Below are 21,667 nucleotides of genomic sequence, written 5' to 3'. Positions count from 1 at the left end.
ATTATGAACCTTGGGAAATGCAGCATTCTGGATATATGACTTTTTAAGATACTGAAAATATACAAGCCAAGTCAACTGATCAAATATTCAGCAACTGCTGGGCACTGCTCTTGGCACCAAGGAAACACACAAGAATAAACGGGGAGTCCTCAGTCATGTTGGTGGTGGGAGGAGGATGGCAGGAGGTGTCAGGGTCAGGCAACCTGTAAACTATCTCTATACAATTTATCGCCAGATGTATGGACAGATCTAACCTGGTCTGACCTGGAGGTCAGAGGTGAGACCTCTTCTAAAGTTTAAATGATAAAGGGAATTAATAAAATAAGATGCTGGCTGGGGCAGGAATAGAAAACCATGGGTTTATGATATATCCATAAGGAATATTTAGAGAAATACAAATAGTTCCATGCAGTGGGGCCAATATTGAGTGGGGAAAGTTCAGTGGGGATTGAGACTAGGACCAATTAATTTAGACTTTTCCTGATCGCAATGGGGAGCTTTGGAAGTTTGGCATTGGGCTAAGAGGCATCGGTTTGCATTTGAGATTACACACTATCATAGATGTGGGATGATCTAGAAAGAGCAACTCTGGGGACAGAGAGAAATGTGGTAGCAAGAGACAGTAAGAGGCAGTGGGTATAAGGAAGGAAAAGAGAATGCTCTGGAAAGATATTAGAAGTCAAGTCAGTAGGACTATAATGGCGGGATGAAGCAAGCCTTCACTTGCTGGGAGGCCAGCCTCAAGGGGGATTTGCAGATTTCTGACATGGGTTATAGATGTCACTAACTAAAAATCTAACCAAAAAACAAAACAGCTTGGTTAGAAGGAACATCTTTCTTTTTTTCCTTAGAGATTTTATTTATTTATCTGAGAGAGAGCAAACATGAGGGAGGGGGTCAGAGAGAGAGGGAAAAGGAGAGTAGCCTCCCCACTGAGCGGGAAGGCCCATATACGGCTAGATCCCAGGATCCCAGGATCATAACCTGAGCCGAAGGCAGATGCTTCACTGACTGAGCCATCCAGGTGCCCCGGAAGGAACATTTTTCTAAATGCATTCACAACTTCCTATCTTCTTATACAAAGATCATGGAACATATAGAACTTTCTAGATGAATGCCATTACAGACAGTAATCTCTGTGAGGCTCTGTAACATAATGACCACCTCAGGACTTACTGAGATGTACAAAACTACTTGCTTCAGCACTAAATGGCTCCAAGTAGCTCTCTTTCTTCCTCCCTTCTTCCCTCCTTTCCCTTACATCTGCTGAAGATCGCTTTCATATTCTGAAGAGGCTCAACATACCACTGCTTTTGCGCCCTGAAGGCTCAACAAAACCCAGCTCTTTCCTCAGCAACCAGTATCAGCTCCATCTTCCCCCTCAACAGCGGAGCATTTGGACTTGAACAAGAGACTCTACATTTGTCCCAGATGACATTATCCTTCTGGGAAGCACTCCTGTCCACCTGTTTGAAATTTATGAACATTTTTTCTGTCTTGAGCCTTCCCGTCTCTTTCCATGTCTGGTTTCTCAAGAATGGGTTCTGTTAGCACATCAAGAAGCCTTTGCGGGTCTGTGGCATGTAATCTGTCTGGACTCCCTCACTCCCACCCCCGAGCCCTCAACTATTTCAGTCTTCATGGCTTGCTTCTTGACATGTCTTCCCACCATTTTCAGTCTGAAGAACATTCTTCTTGACAGCAAAAAACCCAAAAAATACAGATAGAGAAGTTGTTGTTTAATTTAACATTAAGCCCTGGCTCCCAGCTGTGGATCTAGCTGTCTCTTCTTCCTGCTCTAAAGATAATTTGAAACATTCTCCTAATAGACCTTAACCCAGGAATTTATTCACGATCACCCTTGTTGGCATGACCACTGTCACTTCAGGTCCTTGTTCTTTGTTTTTTGTGATATTACTATTTCTCAGCATTTTTAAGATATCCAGCTTTACCCTAGAGTTATTTTTCTCACTTTTTATTATGAAATAATTAGTGATTCACAGAAACTTGCAAAAAAAGAAAAAAAACAAGTATGGGGAAGTCTCTGTGACCCCCACCCAGTTTCTCCTAGTGAGAACATCTTGCGTAGCTATAGTGCCCTATCGCAACCAGGAAATTGATACAGCTACAATTTAGAGCTTATTTAGATTACATCAGTTTTACATGCACTCATTTGTGTGCGTGAATACAATTCTCTACAACTTTATCATATGTGTATATTTGTGTAACCATCACCAATATCAAAATACCAAACTTTTCCATCACCACAAAACTCTCTCTCATGCTACCTTTATAGCTACACATGCCCATCATTCCCCCACCACCAATAACTGTCCCCTGACAATCACCAATCAGTGGCTTATCTATAATTTTGTTATGTGAAGAATGTTATATGAATGGAAAAAAGTATGTAACTTTTTAAAGATTGGCTCTTTTTTTACATAGCATGATGCCCTTGAGATCCAACCAAGTTGCTGTATACATCAATAGTTCTTTTTATTAATGAGCATTTTTCATGAATATTGTTCCATGATATGAATGCATCACGGTTTGTTTAACCATGTATCCACTGAAAGACATTTGGGTTGTTGCCAGTTTGGGGCTGTTACAAATAAAGTTGCTGTGATCATTTATGTAAAAGTTTTTCTATAAGCCTAAGTTTTCATTTCTCTAGGATAAATGCCCAAAAGTACACTTGCTGGGTTCTAAGTGTATGTTTGGTTTTATAAGAAACAGCTGATCTATTTTTCCAGTGTGGTTGTGTCATTTACATTCCCACCAACACTATACAACAGATTCAGTTTTTCTGAGTCCTTGTCAGCAACTAGTATTATCACTATTTTTATTTTAGCTGATTCTGAGAAGTGTGTGATTGTGATATCTTATTGTAACTTTGATTTTCATTTTCCTAATGGCTAATACTGTTGACTATCTTGTCATGTGCTTTTCTCCCCCCATTTGTATATGAAATGCCACTTCGTGTCTTTTGCCAATGTTTTAATGGGATCATTTGTTTTTCTAGCTATTTAGTTTTGAGAGCACATTATCTATTCAAAATACAAGTCCTTTGCTGGATACATGATTTGCAAATACTCTCTCTCGGTCTGTAACATGTCTTTTTATCCTCTTAACAGAGTCTTTTACAAAGCAAAAGCATTTAATCCTTTGGAGGCCTACCTAGGAATTTTCCCTTTCATGGATTGTGCTTTTGGTGTCAAGTCACCTGGCCCTAGGTCCCCCAATTTTTCTCTTATGTTTAATTCTAGAAGTTTTATAGTTTCATATTTTATAGTTAAGTCCATGTTTCATTTGAGTTGGTAGATGTCTGTATATATATGTTTATATATATAAATAGACAAATCTTGACCTTGTTTATTTTATTTATTTTATTTATTTATTTATTTATTTATTTAGCCTATGGGTGTCCAGTTGCTCCAATACCATTTACCGGAAAGGCTATATTTCCTTCATTAAATTAATTTTGTAACTTGTCAAAAAAAAAAACCAGTTGGTTATATCTGTGTAAGGACTATTTCCGTATTCTTTATTTTGCTCCATGAGTCCATGTGTCTATCCCTCCACCCATATCACACTGTCTTGATTACTGTAGGTTTAAGTGAGCCTAAACATCAAGCTGTAATTCCTCACATTTTTTTCTTCTTTTTTTTTTTTTGTTAAGATTTTATTTATTTATTCCTGAGAGACACACAGAGAGGCAGAGACATAGGTAGAGGGAGAAGTAGGCTCCCTGTGGGGAGGCCTGATATGGGACTCGATCCCAGAACCCTGGGATCACGACCTGAGCTGAAGACAGAGGCTCTACCACCAAGCGATCCAGATGCCCCTATTCTTTTTTCAGGATCATTTTAGCCATTCTATGGCTTGTACCTTTCCATGTACATTTTAGCATAAGCTTATCAATACCTACAGAAAACCTTGCTGGGATTTTGCTGGAGCTGTGCTATGTTTCCAAATCAGTTTCAGAGAACTGACATCTTACTTACTTTAGTCCTACCTGACATCTTACTTACTTTAGTCCTACAACCTACACTCAGTGTGCTTCCACATTTATTTAGGTCTCGTTTTGTGTGTGTGTGTGTGTGTGTGTGTGTGTGTGTGTGTGGCTTTGTTTTTTAATCAGGGTTTTATAAATTTCAGCATACAGAGCCTATGTACATTTTGTTACCTTTATATCTAAATATTTCATTTCCTTTAGAGAGACTGTAAATGCCATTATGTGTTAGTTGCAATTTCCACTTATTTGCCAGTAGTATATCAAGATGATATGGAATAAGAGAGTGAGAACAGACATCCTTGCCTCGTTCTCAATCTTCAGAGGAAATGATTCTGTGTCACCATTAAGTATTGTGTTAGCTTTAGATATTTTTTAGATGCTCCTTTTTCTTTAAAGATTTTATTCATTTATTTATTTGAGAAAAAGAGAGAGAGTAGGGGGAGGAGCAAAGGGAGAGGGACAAGCAGACTCCCTGAGGAGTGCAGAACCTGGCATGGGGACCACCCAAGCCAAAATCAAGAGTCAGATGCTCAACTGACTGAGCCACCCAAGCATTCTAATGCTTCTTTTTTTCAAGTTAAGGAAATTCTCTTTCATTTCTAGTTTGCTGAGAGTTTTTATTATAAATTTATTATTGCATATATGAGTTAGAACTATGAATTTTAATTATGAGAGTTTTATTATGAACTTAATTTTGTCAAGTGCTGTTTCTGCATCAGTTATATGGTTATCTGATTTTCCTTCTTTAGTTCATTGATATGATGGATCGTATTGATCAATTTCTGGGTATTGAACCAGCCTTGTATATTGTATACCTGAAAATGTCATTTAGTTATATTATATAAATTTTTTTTATACATTGCTTGGTACAGCTTACTAATATTTTATTGAAGATTTTTGTGTCAAACTTCATGAGAGATACTGATCTTTAGTTTTCTTCTTTTGTGCTATTTTTGATTTTCATTTCAAGGTAATCCTGACCTCTTAAAATGAGTTAGAAGTATTCTCTACTCTTCCATTATCTACAAGAAAGTGTGTAAAACTGGTGTTGATTCTCCTAAAGTTTTGATAGAGGACTCCATTAAAAGCATCTAGGCCTGTATATTTCTTTTTTAGGGGCTTTTTAGTACAAAATAAGTTTATTTAATAGCTGTAGATGTAGATATTATCTATTTATTATTGGTTGAGTCTTGGTAGTTTGTAATTTTGGAGAAATCAGTTTATTTCTTGTAAGTTGTGCACATGAAGTCAGTGACAGGATCTTCTTACTCTCTTAGTAAGGGCTGCAGGATCTGTGGTAATAGCACCTGTTTCATTCCTGATACTGGATTTGTGTCTTTCTTTTTCTCTTCATCAGTTGAGCTTTATCAATTTTACTGATCTTATTAAATCAGCATTTTGTTCTACTGATCTTCTCTTTTGTTTTCCTATTTTAAATCTCATTAATTTCAGCTCTCATCTCTATTATTTTGTGGGGTTTTTTTGCCCTGGTTGATGAAGGTTTATTTTGTTCTTCTCTTCCAGTTCCTTGAGCTGGAAACCTAGTTTATCAGCTTGAGACCATTTCTCATTTGTAATGTAGCCTTCAGTGTTGCTATACATTTCCCTCCTACTACTACTTTAGCTGAATGTAATAATTTGGTATGCTGTATTCTCATTTTTGATTAGTTCTTTTTCAAAAAATTTTAAGACTTTATAGTCAATGCATTATTTAATTTTTTAAAAAATTTCCAAGTGTTTAGAGGTTGTCTTGTTGTCTATCTGGTTTTTTAAAAGATTTTATTTATTTATTCCTGAGAGACACACAGAGAGGCAGAGACAGAGGCAGAGACATAGGCAGAGGGAGAAGCAGATTCCTCACAGGGAGCCTGATGCAGGAATCTGTCCCAGGACACCAGAATCATGCCCTGAGCCAGAGGCAGATGCTCAACCACTGAGCCAGCCAGGCATCCTTCCCCTTGTCTATTTGTTATTGATTTCTATTTTGATTCCATTGTCAGGAAACATTCTCTATGCAACTTCATTCCATTTTCATTTTTGGGGGGTTTGTTTTATGACCCATTGATACGATTTTTTTATATGATTTATCTTAGTGAATATCCCACTTGTACATGGAAATAATGTGTATTCTGCTGTTGTTGCTTGGAGTATTCTTTAATTGTTCATTAGATCCTGTTGGTTTATGATGTTGGTCATTTCCTCTATACTTTTGCTGATTTTCGCTCAATTTCTGAGGGTAGATTGTTAAAATCCTCAATATAATTGTGGATATATTGATTTCTCCTTTCAGTTATATCAGTTTTTGCTTCACGCAAACAGAAGCTCTGTTGTTTAGTTTCTTGGAGATAGCATAGAGTTGAGTCATGCTTTTCAATCCACTTTGCCATACTATCTGCCTTCTAATTGGTATAATTAAACCATTTATATTAAAATGATTATTGATGTGTTAAGGCTTTAATCTATCATGTTATTATGCATTTTCTCTTTGTCCCTCTGTTTCCTGTTACCAGCTTTTCTTTTCTTACTTTCCTATGGGTTACTTGAACATGTTTTAGAATTCCATTTTGATTTATCTATAGTTTTTTGTTTGTTTTTTAGTCCATCATTTGAAATAGTTTTCTTATATTTTTTTCTGGGCATTAAAATATACATGTATAATTTATTGCAATCTACCAACAACATTCTACCACTTTGAGTCAAAAGTTTTATTTTATTAAGTTTTAAGAACTTATTTCTGCTTACGTCTTTTGAGCCTTTCCATTTTTGAAATGTAATTATAAATATTTCCTCTATACGCACTGGGTATGACTTCATTATAATTTTTGTTTCAACCATCAAATGTGATTTAAAAAAACTGTGAAGGGGATGGTCTAAATGTATCTCTATGTTTACCCATTCTTTTTTCTTATTATTCCTTCCTTTTGGAAGTGCCATGACTTCTGCTATTATCTTTTCTCTTCTGTTTGAAGAACTTCCTTCAGCCATTCCTTTTTTTTTTTTTTTTTTGAAAATTTTATTTTTAAAGAATCTCTACATCCCATCTTGGCTCAAAATCATGACCCTGAGATCAAAAGTCACATGTCCATTGACTGAGTCAGTCAAGTGCTCCCTTTTTAGCCATTCTTTCAAGACAGGTCTACTAGCAAGAACTTCGCTTAGATTTCCTTCATCTGAGAATCTTTTTATTTCCCATTCATTCTTAAGGGATATTTTTACTGGATATAGTTGATAATTCATTTCTTTGAGCACATGAAAAATTTCATGTCACTTCCAATTTCAGATAAGAAATCTGTTGTCACTCAAATTGGTATGTCTATAGGTAATGGCTATTTTCAAGATTTTTTCTTTTTTTTTAGATTTTTAATTTTCTGGGTATGTAGGGTCTTTTTTAGATTTTTTTTTTTTTACTCATGATGTGTCTTGTTATCAATTGCTTGAATTTATGATGTTTGGGGTTTGCTCAACTTCTTGAGTTTGTAGGTTTGTGACTTTCACCAAATTTGAGAAGTTTTCAGCCACCATTTTTTCTTAAAATATATTTTTCAGTTCACACTCTTTCTAGGACTTTATCAATATGAATATTATGTATTTTGTTATTGATACATAGATCTCTGAGTCTTTGTTCATTTTTTTTAGTTGGTTTTCTCTGTTTTTCAGAAAGGGTAATTTCTATTGTTCTATCCTCTAGTTCATTTATTCTTTCTCTTATCACTTTTATTGCACTATTGAGCCCATCTAGTGAGGATTTTTTTAAAGATTTAATTTATTTGAGAGGGAGACAGAGAGAGAATGAGTGAGTGAGAGCACAAGAGGCAGGGGAGGGAGAAGCAGACTCCCCTCTGAGCAGGAAGTCTGACCTGGAGCTTGATCCCAGGATGCTCAGATCATGACCTGAGCCTAAGGCAGATACTTAACTGACTGAGCCACCCAGATACCCTGGTGAGATTTTCTTAATTGGTGCTTGTAAGTCCTATAATTTCCATTTGGTTCTTCTTTATATTCTCTACTTTTTTTGTAGATTAAAATTGTTTTGTTTTAAGAGTATTTCTAACTGATCATTAAAGTACTTTTGTTATGCCTGTTTCTAAATCCTTATTGAATAATTCCAATGTTTGTGTCATTTCCATGCTGACACCTATTGATTTTTTTTAAGATTTATTTATGAGAGAGAGAGAGAGAGAGAGAGAGAGAGAGAGCGCAGGGGGAGTGGCAGAGGGAGAAGGAGAAAGAGAATGCTCAAGCAGACTCCTCTCTGAGTGTGGACTGTGATGCAGGGTTTGATCCCAGGACTCTGAGATCATGACCTGAGCCAAAGTCAAGAGCTGGTCACTGAACTGACTGAGCTACCCAGGTGCCCTGTTGTCTTTTTTCATGCAAGTTGTGATTTTCTATGCTCTTGATATGATGACTGATTTTCCATTGTACTGTGGACATTTTGTATAGTACGTTAGAAGACTCTAGATTCTATTAAAATCTTCTACTTTAAATCATACTGTTTAGGTTTATCCCATAAAATTCTGGCCCACTTTTGTGGGCTGTGTTTTCAATAACAATTTATTTTTCAGAGCCTCTACTGTCCTGTTCTGGTTGGCTTTGTTCAGCTGATATAATTGGTCTTCTTCCTTGCTCTCTGCTGGTTCTGCCAGCAGGGACAGAAGGTGTTTCTTCAGACTGCCTAGTGATCGTGGGTCAGGGGTGGGACACATCAAGCCAATAGGGCAGAGACCACTTTTCTAGGCCTGCTCACCAGCATCCCAGTGCCAGGAGCAAGAAGAGGGGGTTTCTGCACCCACCAAGCTACCTGCTGCCACTAGGCAAGGGGCCGGGAGATTGCAGGTCTGGGGGCCCTAGAGTTTGTATGCAGACTGGTTTTCTTCATTGAAATCTTTTATGGAATTGAAATTTTATTTCCCTCTGGAGCCACATTTTCACTGTGAGTCAGACAATAGAGCTGTCATATTTCTGAAAACTGTTTCCCTAAAATCTTCACGTGGACTCACCATAGTTTACTCCAGGGATGCTCATTCTAGTTTACTCAGCTCTAGTTTATTGGATGCTTCCTTCATTCTCTCATCTCAGACTACTCTTCCTCATTGGAGAAATCCACTTTGGAGTAAACATTCCTTTGCAGGTTCTTCTACCCTCTTAGACATCAACACAGAAGGTAAAGTGTTTATCAGATTTTCTGCTTTGTAAGTGAGTTAGATAAATGCTACAGATTCAAAATTCCCAGTTTCTAAAATACCTTTTCTCTATGTTACATGATAGCTCTGGCTTAAAAAAGCATTTTGGGCCTGAGTGGATACCTTCAAACTATTCCCATTCATACTACCAGGATGGCTTTTCCTCTTACTATCTTCATTCAAATGCCTTCCACTTTTCCTACCATCTGGTTTGAAAATATCTATATTTTCCATGCTGGCTCTCATTGCCATCTCTGACCTCTATGTAACTTGTGCCTCTGAAGCATATTATCTTTCTTTTTCCATCATTTCCTCAAGTTTAGTACTGTCTAAAAGATCATATTCATTGTCCACCATCTTCTGTTTGACATGAGGCTTCCCTTGTGTGTTACCCATCCTCGCCATGACTGTATGCTTGCCTGAGTTCTGAGGTTGCATTCCTGATGCTTTTCCAACACTTCTAAACTGGCACTGTTCCACTCTGCACGTGTTCAGGACCCAAACCTCTGCAGCCACTCATTCGCCCTTCCATTTATCATCTTTCCAGCACATTGTGAGGTAGACACCATGCTAGTGCTGGAAGGCAGCCCTGGAAGCTTCCAAGATATTGGGGGGAACTGAGACATAAACAGACATACTTCAGGATGATGGGTGCCATATCAGGTGGAAACACAGAGCGACATGGGGAAGCAAAGCAGGGTCCCACCTAACCCAGGGGGTTCAGAGAATGTATCTTGGGGCAGGATAAGCACCATTGTGCTCCCAAAGGATGAGGAGGAATTAGTCATGCAGAAGGGAGGAGGTAGGGCTGTGTTTCAGAGAAGATACATGCCCCAGAGTGAGAAGGCTATAACAACAAGTGGTCTGGTCTGTTGGTTGGGGTTCACTTTGGGGGTGTGGTGTGGAAGTACAGCCAAAGGAGAACTGGCAAGCAGCACGTCTTCCTGTGCCAGCAGACAAGTTGTTTGTCTCAAGGACAGTGAATGGCCACCAAGGGCTGAAGGCAGGGAAGTGACTTGGCCAGGCTGTTAGAGAGTTCACTCGGGCTTCTGTGTGAATCCCAATTTGGGAGGTGCAGTGCAGGGGATACTGTACTAGACTGAGAATAACCAAATGCCACCAAATAAAAAACCATCCAACCAAGAAACCATTCCTCCTGCTGCCTGCCAAAGTCATCTTGAGACCACCATGCATTAGGCAATGCTAAAGCAGAGCTTTCTGTTCTGCAGGTGGCTGGAAGGAATTTCAGCAGAATAATGAAGTTTTCACAGCTGATAGAAAACAGACTCAAGGTTCACACACATCTATTACAAGAGTCAACCGAAAACCCACCATCAACTACCACAAAGCCAAAAATGTGTTCACATGCCCCTATTCCCTCCCATGGGATGCCCACCTATGATCGCTTTTCTTTTCACACCTGCTTATTTCAACTGTGTTTTTCCACCTGCTAATGTCAACATACGCTAGTGAGGCAAGTTCAGGCCTTGGGGTTAGATGGACCCAGGGACATATGCCTGTTGTGTTGCCTTAACTTCTCTGAACCCCAAGTCTGTCTAAGAGGATGATCACACTTACCTTGCAGAATTGTCAGAAGCATTATAGACAATATCAGACAGTGCCTGGCACCGAGTAGGTACTCTGTCAGTGTGAGTGGTGGGAACCACAGGACCTTCTGCAGGCTGGCTCCCTGCCTTTGGACACCCCAAAATGGGGACACAGCTGGCATGAAGGAAAGACTGGAATGGGAACCACGGTGCCTCTTTTATAATGCCCCAAACTGGAAACAGCTTGCCAACAGGGAAATGTCAGCATGAATTGTGACTCTTGCCTTTAAGGGACATTAGGCAGCTATTAAAAGAATAGTTAAATCTTTCTCTACAAAATAAAAAGACAAAACAAACAAACAAAAAACTAGAGGAATGTCCATGGGAAATCATCCACTGCAGAAAGCAGTGTGCTCTATTATATGTAATATGATATTATTTACATAAAATCAAAAGAAAAATATATCTAGTAGTGGAAGGGTTCATCAGTTTCTAGAAGCAAACAGTCTGGTAGGAGGGCCACACCCCAGAATGCCATCAGAGCTTCTGTCAGCAGGTTAAGACACCAGGGAACTGAGGTCCCTTGAAGTCTCTGATTATAAGATTATTAACCCTTGTAATGTTCTCTATATTTTTTGATAAATCATATTTAGCATGTTTTATTTTTATAAGTAAATAGTCTAAAGAAAAAAGAAAACAAATGCCCAAATCTGAATTCCAGATCTGTGTCTCATAACTGAGTAGGTATTTCAACGTCTCTAAATATCACTCAGAGTTTATCAAGTGCTGACAATCATCCTCCTCCCAAAGTTTTGAAATTTAAGTATATACATTCATTAATTCACCTGATAAACATCTCTCGAGAGCTCTCTATCACGGGCACTACACCAGGGCTTCGACAGTGCACCTGGTTTAAGAACCACACTCTGCCAGCTAGCGATGCGTGGCACAGGTGTTTGCCCAGCCATACAGATGAGTGACCAAGAATGGCATTTCTTGGCTTGTGAGAAGAGGAGGATCCGAAGATAGTGGGACTTTGTGTCTTTACCCTCCACCTCACAGGGAGCCGTCTGCTCATGCAGAGGGGATTCTGACACAGGTTGAGGCACCCTTGGTCTCTCCCTTCTACAGAAGCCACCCTCTGCTGTGGTTATGTTTCAGATCCAAAGCCCAAGAAGAGAAAGGGGGTGAACTGCTTCATGGTCCTAGTGGCCATCTACCTGATTCTGCTCACTGCAGGTGCTGGATTGCTGGTGGTAAAAGGTAAACAAGTCAGGCACCTGTCTGGTGCCTCCTGGGGTGACACAGGGCTCAGGTTGAGTGGAGAGCCTTGGAGTCACTGCTGCCCCTGCCTGCTGGTAGAGAGTTCTTAACTTCTGGATAGCCAGGTAGCCACATTGATGGGGTCGGTGTGGGGAGGTGGACAGGGGAGTATGTGCATGTGTGTGTGTGCGTGCACGCATGACCACTCATGTGCATGAGAAAGAGAGAGAGACATAGAGACAAACAGAGAGACAGAGGGAGAAAGTACATGATCTTGTGTGTGTTAGAGCAGTGAACAATGCAATAATTTCACATGAGTTTGCCGTGTGCATCTTTCATCAAGGATCCCCAATGTCTGAGTGGGAGGGGGCTTTATTGATCAGTGTTCATGTTAACATGATTTTACTTCCGAAGTGTTAAGATCATGAAGCAATTCCATCTGCAGACACTGAAGTCACTCAAGAACATCGTGTGGTGCCCAGCTGTCGTAAACATATGTCACATGTCTATTAAGGTCACATGTGATTAGATCAGACCAGCATATTCGTCATCATACTCTCATTCCCAGAGCATGCAGGAAGGTTGAAGATTGATCATGATGCTGTGGGTGCATCCCTAGGCCATGAAGGAACAGTCTATGAACATATAACGTCATGCCTAAGTGCAGGGTTTACACGTGCAAGATACAGGAAGAGCTCTATGCTCATGCTAGGTCCTCACAGCACATGAAATGTTGCGTCCAGTATTCAGGACCCACAGAAGTTATCCACATATGACACAAGAGTGTTGGGGATATGCTCAAATGCCTGGGGCTCTAATGAGGTTCCTAAAAGAATGCTTTGGGTGGGGGTGGGGTGTCCAGTTCTGAATCTGCAGGAGCGGCTCTGGGCCATAGAGATTCACTTCACCAATGGAACGCTGGCTGCCGAGGACAGCCCGTCTTTCTCTTTGCTCCAGTCAATGCCCATCCCGCATCTCACTGGGGGCACCTTGGGGCTGCAAGTCCTGCAGGCCCAGATCATCCAGGTCCGCACCAAGCAGGAGCACCTGCTACGGAAGGTGGATAACTTCACTCGGAGTCCAGGTTTGGCCCCCTCCCCTCTGCACCAGGATTTCTCAGGGGATAGGAAGTAGAAGCTGCTGGTTCATGGGCAAGGGGATCCTTGGGCCTGAATCCCCTTCCCTGGCAAGGAGAACATTCCAGAACGCTGGGGTGCAAGGAAAGGGGTGAGAACCATATGGAGTAGGCATGAGATGGATCTAGAATGTTTGGGAGGATGGGTCGAGTCCTAGGACCACTCCCATGCTGCCGACTAATGCTGGCCCATGGCTGGGGAGACAGAAATGGCAGGCCACGGGGAGACCCTGGTGGGAGGGGGCTCCTGCTGGGGAAGCACGGCAACTTGGAAGATGCAGCCACAGGCAGGAGAAAACAGAGCCAAAGGTGGAGATGCCAGGGCCCCTCCTTCCCTGGGTCTTCTCAGAGCCTTGAGGCTGGGTCACGTGAGATTATCCTACCACTACCCCCACTACTCTCTCGGTCTGTCTGAACAGGAAGGGCTGACTGGTCCAAAGCAGCTCTGAGGTGCGACCTCATTGTTGCAGAGTTCACACTGTCACATGGAGCTCCAGCCCCAATGGCTGGGGTGAGCTAGGAGTTAAGGGGTGATTCCATGACCGTGGTTCTGTGCCCATGGGACCAAGTGCTGAATGAGAACAAGGTCCAGGTGGGCAAATCCCCCAGAGGCTGCGGTCTTCCCAGTGACCACAGATGAAGGCTGAGCCACCATGTGGGTGAAAGAGGTGATGGCTGTGGCAGAGGGGCAGGGTCCAGGCTCAGACACAGAGACCATCCCTCCCTTCCTTGAGATGTGAAGGAGCTGGCTGTGATCCGCAGGAGGGGCCTTGCCCTTAACCCGAGGCTCTTCCTTAATGGGTTTGGCTCCCAGGGATCTGCAGCCTCCGGTGTAGACCAGAGATGCAACTAAACATCTGGCTTTTTCCAAAAACTCATTCCTGGAAAACATCTAGGCGTTTGTCTCCCATTAATCCCCCAATTGCCTGAGGCTCTTGCTCTTCAGCCCGGAGGACACAGCCTTCGGACTCAGAGCCGGGTGCTCTAGATGCATGTGCTCACACCAGCCTACAACCCTCTCTTCTCCCCTTGCAGAGCTGTTCCGGATCAAGGGGGAGAAAGGCAGTACAGGTACGTTCATTGCCACTCTGACCCATGCCGCCCACTGCCTACAGCCTTCCTCCATGGGCTCCTGGGCTTGTGCCTTTCTGGGCCTCGACCCCAGCTTACCTTCCGTGGTCCCCCACAACTCCTCACAAACTCACTGGTCCTCAGTTGGGCCTGCTCTCTGTTCCCTGACCATGTTGGAAGTCCTGGCTTCTGGGCCTTTACCCTGCTCCTCACCTGAAGTGGGAAATAGCTTCCCCATCCTCCCCTGCCACACACACACACACACTCATCCCCAGCAGCCAAATCTAAACCACCTTCCAAGGCCAGCCCAAGGGCATCCCCCTCAGGTGCTCTCTCCCCCTGGCATCCCAAGTGTAGGACTGTCTGCCATAAGCACTGTTTCCAAATGCCTCTTACCCAATACCTAGCTGGTCACTCCATCTGGCTGTGATCATGTCCAGGGGTGCATTGTTTATGTCTCCTAGAGCACGTAATGGGAGGGGCAGCCTCTATGACCTGAGTTCTTTTTCTTTTCCTTTAAATTTTTTTTATTTATTTACTCATGAGAGACACAGAGAGAGAGGCAGAGACACAGGTAGAGGGAGAAGCAGGCTCCCTGCAGGGAGCTCGATGTGGGACTTGATCCCAGGACCCCAGGATCATGACCTGAGCCGAAGGCAGACACTCAACCACTGAGCCACCCAGGCATCCCACAAGTGCCCTCTTTAGTACCCATCACCCACCTAGCTGACGTTTATTTTTTTATTCTTTTTAAAGATTTTATTTATTTATTCATGAGAGACACAGAGAGAGAGGCAGAGACACAGGCAGAGGGGGAAGCAGGCTAAATGCAGGGAACCTGATGTGGGACTCAGTCCCGGTACCCCAGGATCACGCCCTGGGCTGAAGGCAGGTGCCAAACTGCTGAGCCACCCAGGCATCCTGTAGCTGACATTTAAAGTCTGCTCCAGTGCCTGCCCCAGGGCCTAGTGCTCCAGGACCAGACACAGAGCCCAGCTCAGCCCTGGGTGGGGAGCAACCTCCCTGAGGTCCCCCTCTCTCTGTCTGTTTTTCTGTGTGTGTGTGTGTGTGTGTGAAGGTACACGGTCCCCGACTTACAGCAGCTCCATTTGTGGTTTTTCGACCTTACAATGCTGTGGAAGTGATACCCGTTTAGCAGATGCTGTACTTGAGGTTTTGAATTTGGATCTTTTCCCAGGCTAGAGACTTGCCGGGGACGATGCTCTCGTGATGCTGGGCAGGGTAGCTCGGGGTCAGCCAGGCAATCGCCAGACCAGGGAACTGTGATACACTGACAAGCACTCTGTCCCCCGACAGCCACTCTGCTCTCACCTTCAGTACGGGGGTCAGTAAGTTACATGACAGTCACCACCGAATCACAAAACAGGGTTTGTGTTACATGAGTTTGCGCACCTGTAGGCTGATGCCAGCGTTCCGAGCATATTTAAGGTAGGTGAGCCTGAGCCATGACATGTGGTAGGTAAGATGCATTAAATACATTTTCGACTTAAAATATCTTTGATTTCTGTGTGTTTAATTAACAGTATGTAACCCCGTGGTAAGTCGAGGAAGATCTGTGTGGAGGGTATATATATAATCTCTAGCTCCATCTCTGTGTCTCTCTCCATCTCTCTCTGTCTCTGACTGCCTTTGTCCTTCTCTCTCTGTCCCTCTGTCTCTCTGTCTCTCTTTCTTTCATTCTTAGAGCCTAGAAACCAGAGGCAGGAAACTGATTCTAGCAGCAGGGGCTCAGCAACCCCTCAACACCTTCCCAGTTTCCCCCATCACCCTGGCCTGCCCAGGGGAGGCCTCAATCTCTCTCCCTCTGGACCATGGCCTGCCTTCCCTGGTCAGGGCTCCCCAGAGGCACATTTTCCTGCACAGGCCCCTGGAGACCAGTAGGTGGGTCCCCGAGGTGAGTGGTTTGGCCCCAGGCAACCTGCTGTGCCGGCTTAGGCTTCCAGAACATTGGAGGGGGAGGGGGAACTTTGTGCCTAAGTCAGGTTTTGGGAGAGGATAATGTGGAATCCAGCCATACCTCTCTGTTCCTCCTCTGTGGGTTCTGGGCTTCTCAACAAATATTTACTGAAAGCCACTCAAGGATCAAGAATCCGCCCTGTCTCCCACCCCCCTCAAACACTGGGAATGCAGACTTAAGAAGGCAAACAGAACCCTTGCCCTCAGGGAAGCATGATTTGGTGACATGATTTGGTGACAGCCCTGGCTTCTGCTCTGAGAGATGGGGGCAGCTCCCTTGGTAAGGAGAGCGTGGGGGAGACCTAACCCCCTCATGTACCAGGGAAGGCTCCTGGAGAGACCTTTCAGCCTTGACGTGAGTGTGAGTGGAAGGTGCTAGGGAATATGGATTCCAAGCAGAGACCCATACATGCAAAGGCCCTGAGGTAGGAAGGGTGAACCCAGGAAGGCAAAGAAGGAAAACTCACGTGCTGGAGTACAAGCATGAGAGGAGCAGAGCTGGGAGACAGGCTGGGAGTGGCAGGGACGAGGCAGCCCTGGATCGGGGGACATGAAGGCGCTGCCCCAAGCTCCATGCAAGGCACTTTTATCCATGCCTTGTTGACTCCTTACCCTACACCCAAGTGGCTGCTATTATCCCCAGATAATTTCACAGATGAGGAAACAGCCTCAGGGGGATGCTGACTTGCTCAAGGTAACTCAAGCAAGGCTGGAGGAGCAGAGTCAGACTCTGGAGGCAGCCTGAGTCCCCTCCTTGGCCCGGGGCCAGGCCACCACAGCAGCCTCGGTGGGAGGGAGCCATGCGATCTTAGGGGCTCACCCTGAAAACCCCTCCGAGGGACTGGACTGTTTCTGTCAACAGTGAGGCACTACTCCTGAAGGGCCAGGGGCAGGAGTCTCTGACCTTGACCCCTGCACCTGGGGGTCTCTGGGGTTCTTGCCTCTTCCCTCTGGCTAATGCAGGCAGCGAGAGCGTACTTTCCCTGGGTTTCTACTGTGTCCCATGACCCCATGTGGTCCGAGGTCCCTGTGTGGCAGGTGTTGCTGTTCCCATGCTACACAGGAAATGGGCTGGGCCAAGGGAAGGCTCTCATACAGGCCGCACAGCTGGTGAGTGGGGCCTAGCTGTCAAACCCTGAACTGATTCTCAGCAATGCCTTTTCCTGAGGCTTGTCTGAGAGGGACTCTAGTTACCCATCCTGCTTCCATCCCTCTGGACCCCAGTCCTGTGCACACAGGATTCATATGACATCATGAATTCCACAGGTTGGACTGGGGTTCTACTCTGAAATAGAAAGCTCATCACGGGCTTTGTCATCATAGTGTCCTGACATGGGTACAGGCTTTGTCACTGGGAGACCTGGACTCTCCAAATGAGTGACCTCAGGCAAAGCCATACCCCTTGGAAAGTCGCTCTCCTCCATGGCCATGTGGGGGAACACGCTATGGTCTTCCCCCAGTTCCTATGCTGCAAATCTAACCCCCAAGGTGACTATATTAGGAGGTGATTCGGCCACCAGACTAGGGCCCTCTTGCAAGGGATTAGTGCCCTTAGAAAAGGGACTCCAATGAGCTCCCTCACCCTACCTCTTCTCTGCGTGAGGACACAGCAAGGAGTCAGAGGTCTGCAACCCACACTAGCACCCGGATCTTGAACTCCAGCCTCCAGAGCTGTGAGAAATGAATCTGTTGTTTCTAAGCCACCTGCTGTGTGGTGGTTTGTTATAGCAGCCCCAATGGACTAAGGCAGAGGAGCCCTGTCCTGCCCTCCAGGGTTGTTGAGTCTCAGTCTGCACAGCAGCCCTCGGGAAGGGAGAGAGCTAGATGTAAGTGACAGCAAAACCAGGTGCCATGTATCCAGAGTCAGCCACTAGGTAAAATGGCCCCATTTTACTGACGAGGAAGCTGAGGCTCAAAATGAAGTAATTTGCCCCAGGTCACCCCGCTGAAGGGGTAAGGCTGCTCCTTGAACCCAGGTCTGCCCGACACAGCCTCCCTCAGAACACATCACCTATGCATCTGTGGCTCACCTGTTAGGCCATGAGCCTCCTGTAGGAAGGGGCTCTGCTTTTTCTTTCTTTCCCACCTTCCACACAGTTTGGCTCAGTCTGGGGCTCAGTGACAGTTTGTTGAATAAATAATGGTGTGGTAAGCGTGATAGGTAGCTCGTCTTCTTCAGGTCTTTCAGGTCAAAAGGGACCCAGGTCGGGGCTCCCTGGGTGGCTCAGTCGGTGAAGTGTGTGCCTACGGCTCAGGTCATGATCTCAGCGTCCTGGGATCTCTGGGGATCCAGGCCTAGGTCCTTGAGCCCCCTGCTCAGTGGGGAGCCTGCTTTTCTCTCTCCCTCCACCCTTCCATCCTGCTTGTGCTCTCTCATGTGTGCTATCTCTCTCTCTCTCTCTCTCAAATAAATAAATAAATAAAAATTTTAAAAAGAAGCAGATGGTTAGTGTCTGCCTTCAGCTCAAGTCATGATCTCTGGGTCCTGGGATTGAGCTCCGCATCCTGTTCCTTGCTCATCTGGGAGTCTGCTTCTCCCTCTGCCTCTCTCTCTGCCTCTCTCCCAGCTCGTTCTCCCTCTCTCAAGTGAATAAATAAAAATTTTTTAAAAATCTTAAAAAAAGAGGCCCAGGGCATGCCTGGCATCCCCTGTCTGCCAAGGCCACCATCTGAGAAGGGGGCCAGGGGGCCGAGGCATGCCATGGAGGCACAGATACTGGCACTTGTCTACTGGCCCTGCAATCCTTTTTCTCCTTCTTGTTCAGGCTTTGTTCTGAATCTTTTTTCCTTTCTAGGCCCTCCAGGACTCCAAGGCCCACCTGGAATCAAGGGAGAGGCAGGTGAGTAGGGGCTGGACGCATGCACACTGGGCACAGGGTCAGGGGGCAGGGGCCTCAGCTCTAAGCCTAAGAAACTCAGCATTTTCTTTTCTCTCTTTTTTGTTGTTATGAAGAGTGAAATGTCCCTGTCAGTGCGTGTGTATGGGGGGGTGAGACGAGAAAGAGAGAGGCCCCTCTCCTCGTGCCAGGTGCCTTGTCCTCCTACAGGGCTCTAGAATATCAGCTGACCCAGGAGGCATGAGCACTGTGACTGGTTCTTCTTTCCTTCTCAGGCCTCCAAGGACCCAACGGTGCTCCCGGGAAACAAGGAGCCCCTGGTAATGCGTTCTTCCTCTGCTTGGGCTCAGCTATGCCTCGACTAAGGTGCTGAGCCAGTCGCTCAGTCCCCCCTCCATGTGGCCCCACATGCAGACCCAGAGGGTCGGTGCTGTCCCACAGTCCTCTGCTCTGGAGTCTTACTGTGCCTCATCAAGACACCCGAGAGATGACCTAACATCCCCCTGGCTTCCTCTGGGGGCCCCTTTCTCCCCGGATGCCCCCTGCCCCGTTGCCCAGGAGTCCATCCCAGGAGGACAGTGGGAGCCTACCTCGCTGGCCATTCTCTGCCCAGGCACACCAGGACAGCGGGGAGAGAAGGGCAGCAAAGGTGATGGGGGTCTCGTTGGCCCGAAAGGGGAACCTGGAGCTAAGGGAGACAAAGGAGACCTGGGCCTCCCAGGTAAGTGCCCTGGGGGGGGCATTGGTGCTTGTGGGGGGGGGCTGAGGGCTGGGCCCCAACCCTTTGGAAGAGTGTCTGTTCTGTCCCACTGAGGGCAAGGCTGTGCTCTGCCTACCAGCCTCCCGAGAGCACACATGAGGTCCCTTCTATCCAGACCAGCAGAGGCCAGGAACGTGAAAGCTGAGCACAGTGTGTGTGTGTGTGTGTGTGTGTGTGTGTGTGAGTGTGTGTGTATGTGCAGGGTGGGGGTGGGGAGCCACAATCTCATGCCAGGCATGACCTGTGATGACAAGGCCATGCCAGGAGCTCAGAGGAGAAGAAGGCAAGGGACAGCAGTGGGACCTGACATGGGCACCGGGGATGAGGGGAGTCTGACAGGCAGGGAGGGTAAAGGGAGGGTAAAGGTTGATCCCTGAAGCAGGTGCTACCTTAGAACCATTTGGGGCACTTGTTCAAATTCCAAGAGTCTGTGTTTCAAAGGCCTGGATGCTTCTGAACACCGGCAGTCCAGGGGGCACGCTCTGAGGAGGACAGCCCCAGGGGCTCTGGTCATGACTGAGCGCCTTCATGCCCCTTGTCCCTTGGCCTCTTGAGGACCCATCAGGTGGCTCTGGGATGTGGTAGGGAGAATGAGGACTGTGCAGTTAGTGGGCTTGTTTGGGGTTTTTTTTGAGATTTATTTATTTATTTTAGAGAAAGAGCATGAGTGGGGTTGGGGAGAGGCAGAAAGAGAGAGAGGGAGAGAGAACATCAAGCAGACTCCCCACTGGGCACAAAGCTCAACACAGGGCTCAATTTCAGGACCCTAAGATTACAACCTGAGCTGAAACCAAGAGTCTCATGCTCAACCAACTGCGCCCCTCAGGCACCCCAGTTCCGTAGGCTTGTTTGTGATCCCTACTGTGCACCTGTCCCCTTGTGTCTCTAGGCACATTTCTCAACCAGCTGAGATTTGGTGCCTTCATTTCAGAAAAGAACGGCAATTAAAATACCAATAATTAAAGCATGCATACCTTGTAGGACACTTAGGAGGGCTAGAGATCATGTTTTCAAACCACCTGCCGCATGGTTAAACACTAAATAAAGGATAACCGTTAGTATTGGTGATATTAGTGATCCTTTAACACAGAAAGGGAAGGATTTCAGTTCTAAGATCATATCAGTCTGGATCCTGATATGTCTCACTAGCTGTGTGACCTGGGGCAAATGATTCAACCTCCCTGACCCTCAATTTACTCACATAGAAAAGGGGCATAATAAGAGTAACCTCTAATAAGGATTAGTTAAAACAGGAATATAAGACATGAGATGGATGGTGAGGTACCTGCGAATAGGAATATTTATGTTATAAGAGACTAGGGTGCTTCGAGAAGAGGGCCCTTAGGGGGATGTGTCAGCCACGCTCCAACATAAGAAAAGCACTTGTGGAAGAGAAAACAGACTCGGGGATGCCCAGCAATGGAACAAGGAGCAATGACCTAGAGTTTCAAGAGAGCCAGCTGTGTGGAGATAAGAGAGGAAGAAGGGCATCGGGACTTAGGGTGGCCCTTCGAGGAAAAGGGCTCACATGCGCAGGTGTCAGGGGCATTTGCCAGCAGGGGACGGGGCTGCGGGATTCCCCTTGGCAGAACTGAGGGGCACGTTTGCACCAGGCAGATGGTGAGACAGTTGACCTCCCAGGGGGCCTCCAGCGGTGCCAGTCTGCAGTTCCTCTGCAGCAGGAAAAGGAAGCCCAGACTTTCTCAAGGTGGCCCTGTGAGCCCACAGACTCCGGCCCAGACCACGCTCCAGAATCTTCATGCAGCCAAGAAATTCCCATAATATGATGGTTCTGGCCAGCCTAGAGCCATCTGGCACCAACAGATTCCTCTAGGAAAGTCATTCCTGGTCCCTTCTAACAAATGCTATTTGTCCCTTC

General features: G+C 45.4%; 1 protein-coding gene across 1 annotated transcript in view; it reads left to right on the top strand.

Moving 5' to 3' along the window:
• MARCO (macrophage receptor with collagenous structure) overlaps positions 1 to 21,667 on the top strand; it is a 37,893-nt gene that overhangs the window by 1,038 nt on the left and 15,188 nt on the right. The window contains exons 2-7 of the mRNA XM_026017749.2: positions 11,907 to 12,008; positions 12,871 to 13,092; positions 14,179 to 14,214; positions 18,987 to 19,031; positions 19,304 to 19,348; positions 19,642 to 19,749. Of these exons, the coding sequence (XP_025873534.1) occupies positions 11,907 to 12,008; positions 12,871 to 13,092; positions 14,179 to 14,214; positions 18,987 to 19,031; positions 19,304 to 19,348; positions 19,642 to 19,749 (558 nt within the window). The remainder of the gene's footprint in view (positions 1 to 11,906; positions 12,009 to 12,870; positions 13,093 to 14,178; positions 14,215 to 18,986; positions 19,032 to 19,303; positions 19,349 to 19,641; positions 19,750 to 21,667) is intronic.

This window comes from Vulpes vulpes, chromosome 5 (assembly GCF_048418805.1).
Source record: "Vulpes vulpes isolate BD-2025 chromosome 5, VulVul3, whole genome shotgun sequence".
In the NCBI taxonomy this organism is placed as follows: domain Eukaryota; kingdom Metazoa; phylum Chordata; class Mammalia; order Carnivora; family Canidae; genus Vulpes; species Vulpes vulpes.
Note: the sequence above shows the minus strand (reverse complement) of the source record. Positions and strands in the feature narration are given on the sequence as shown.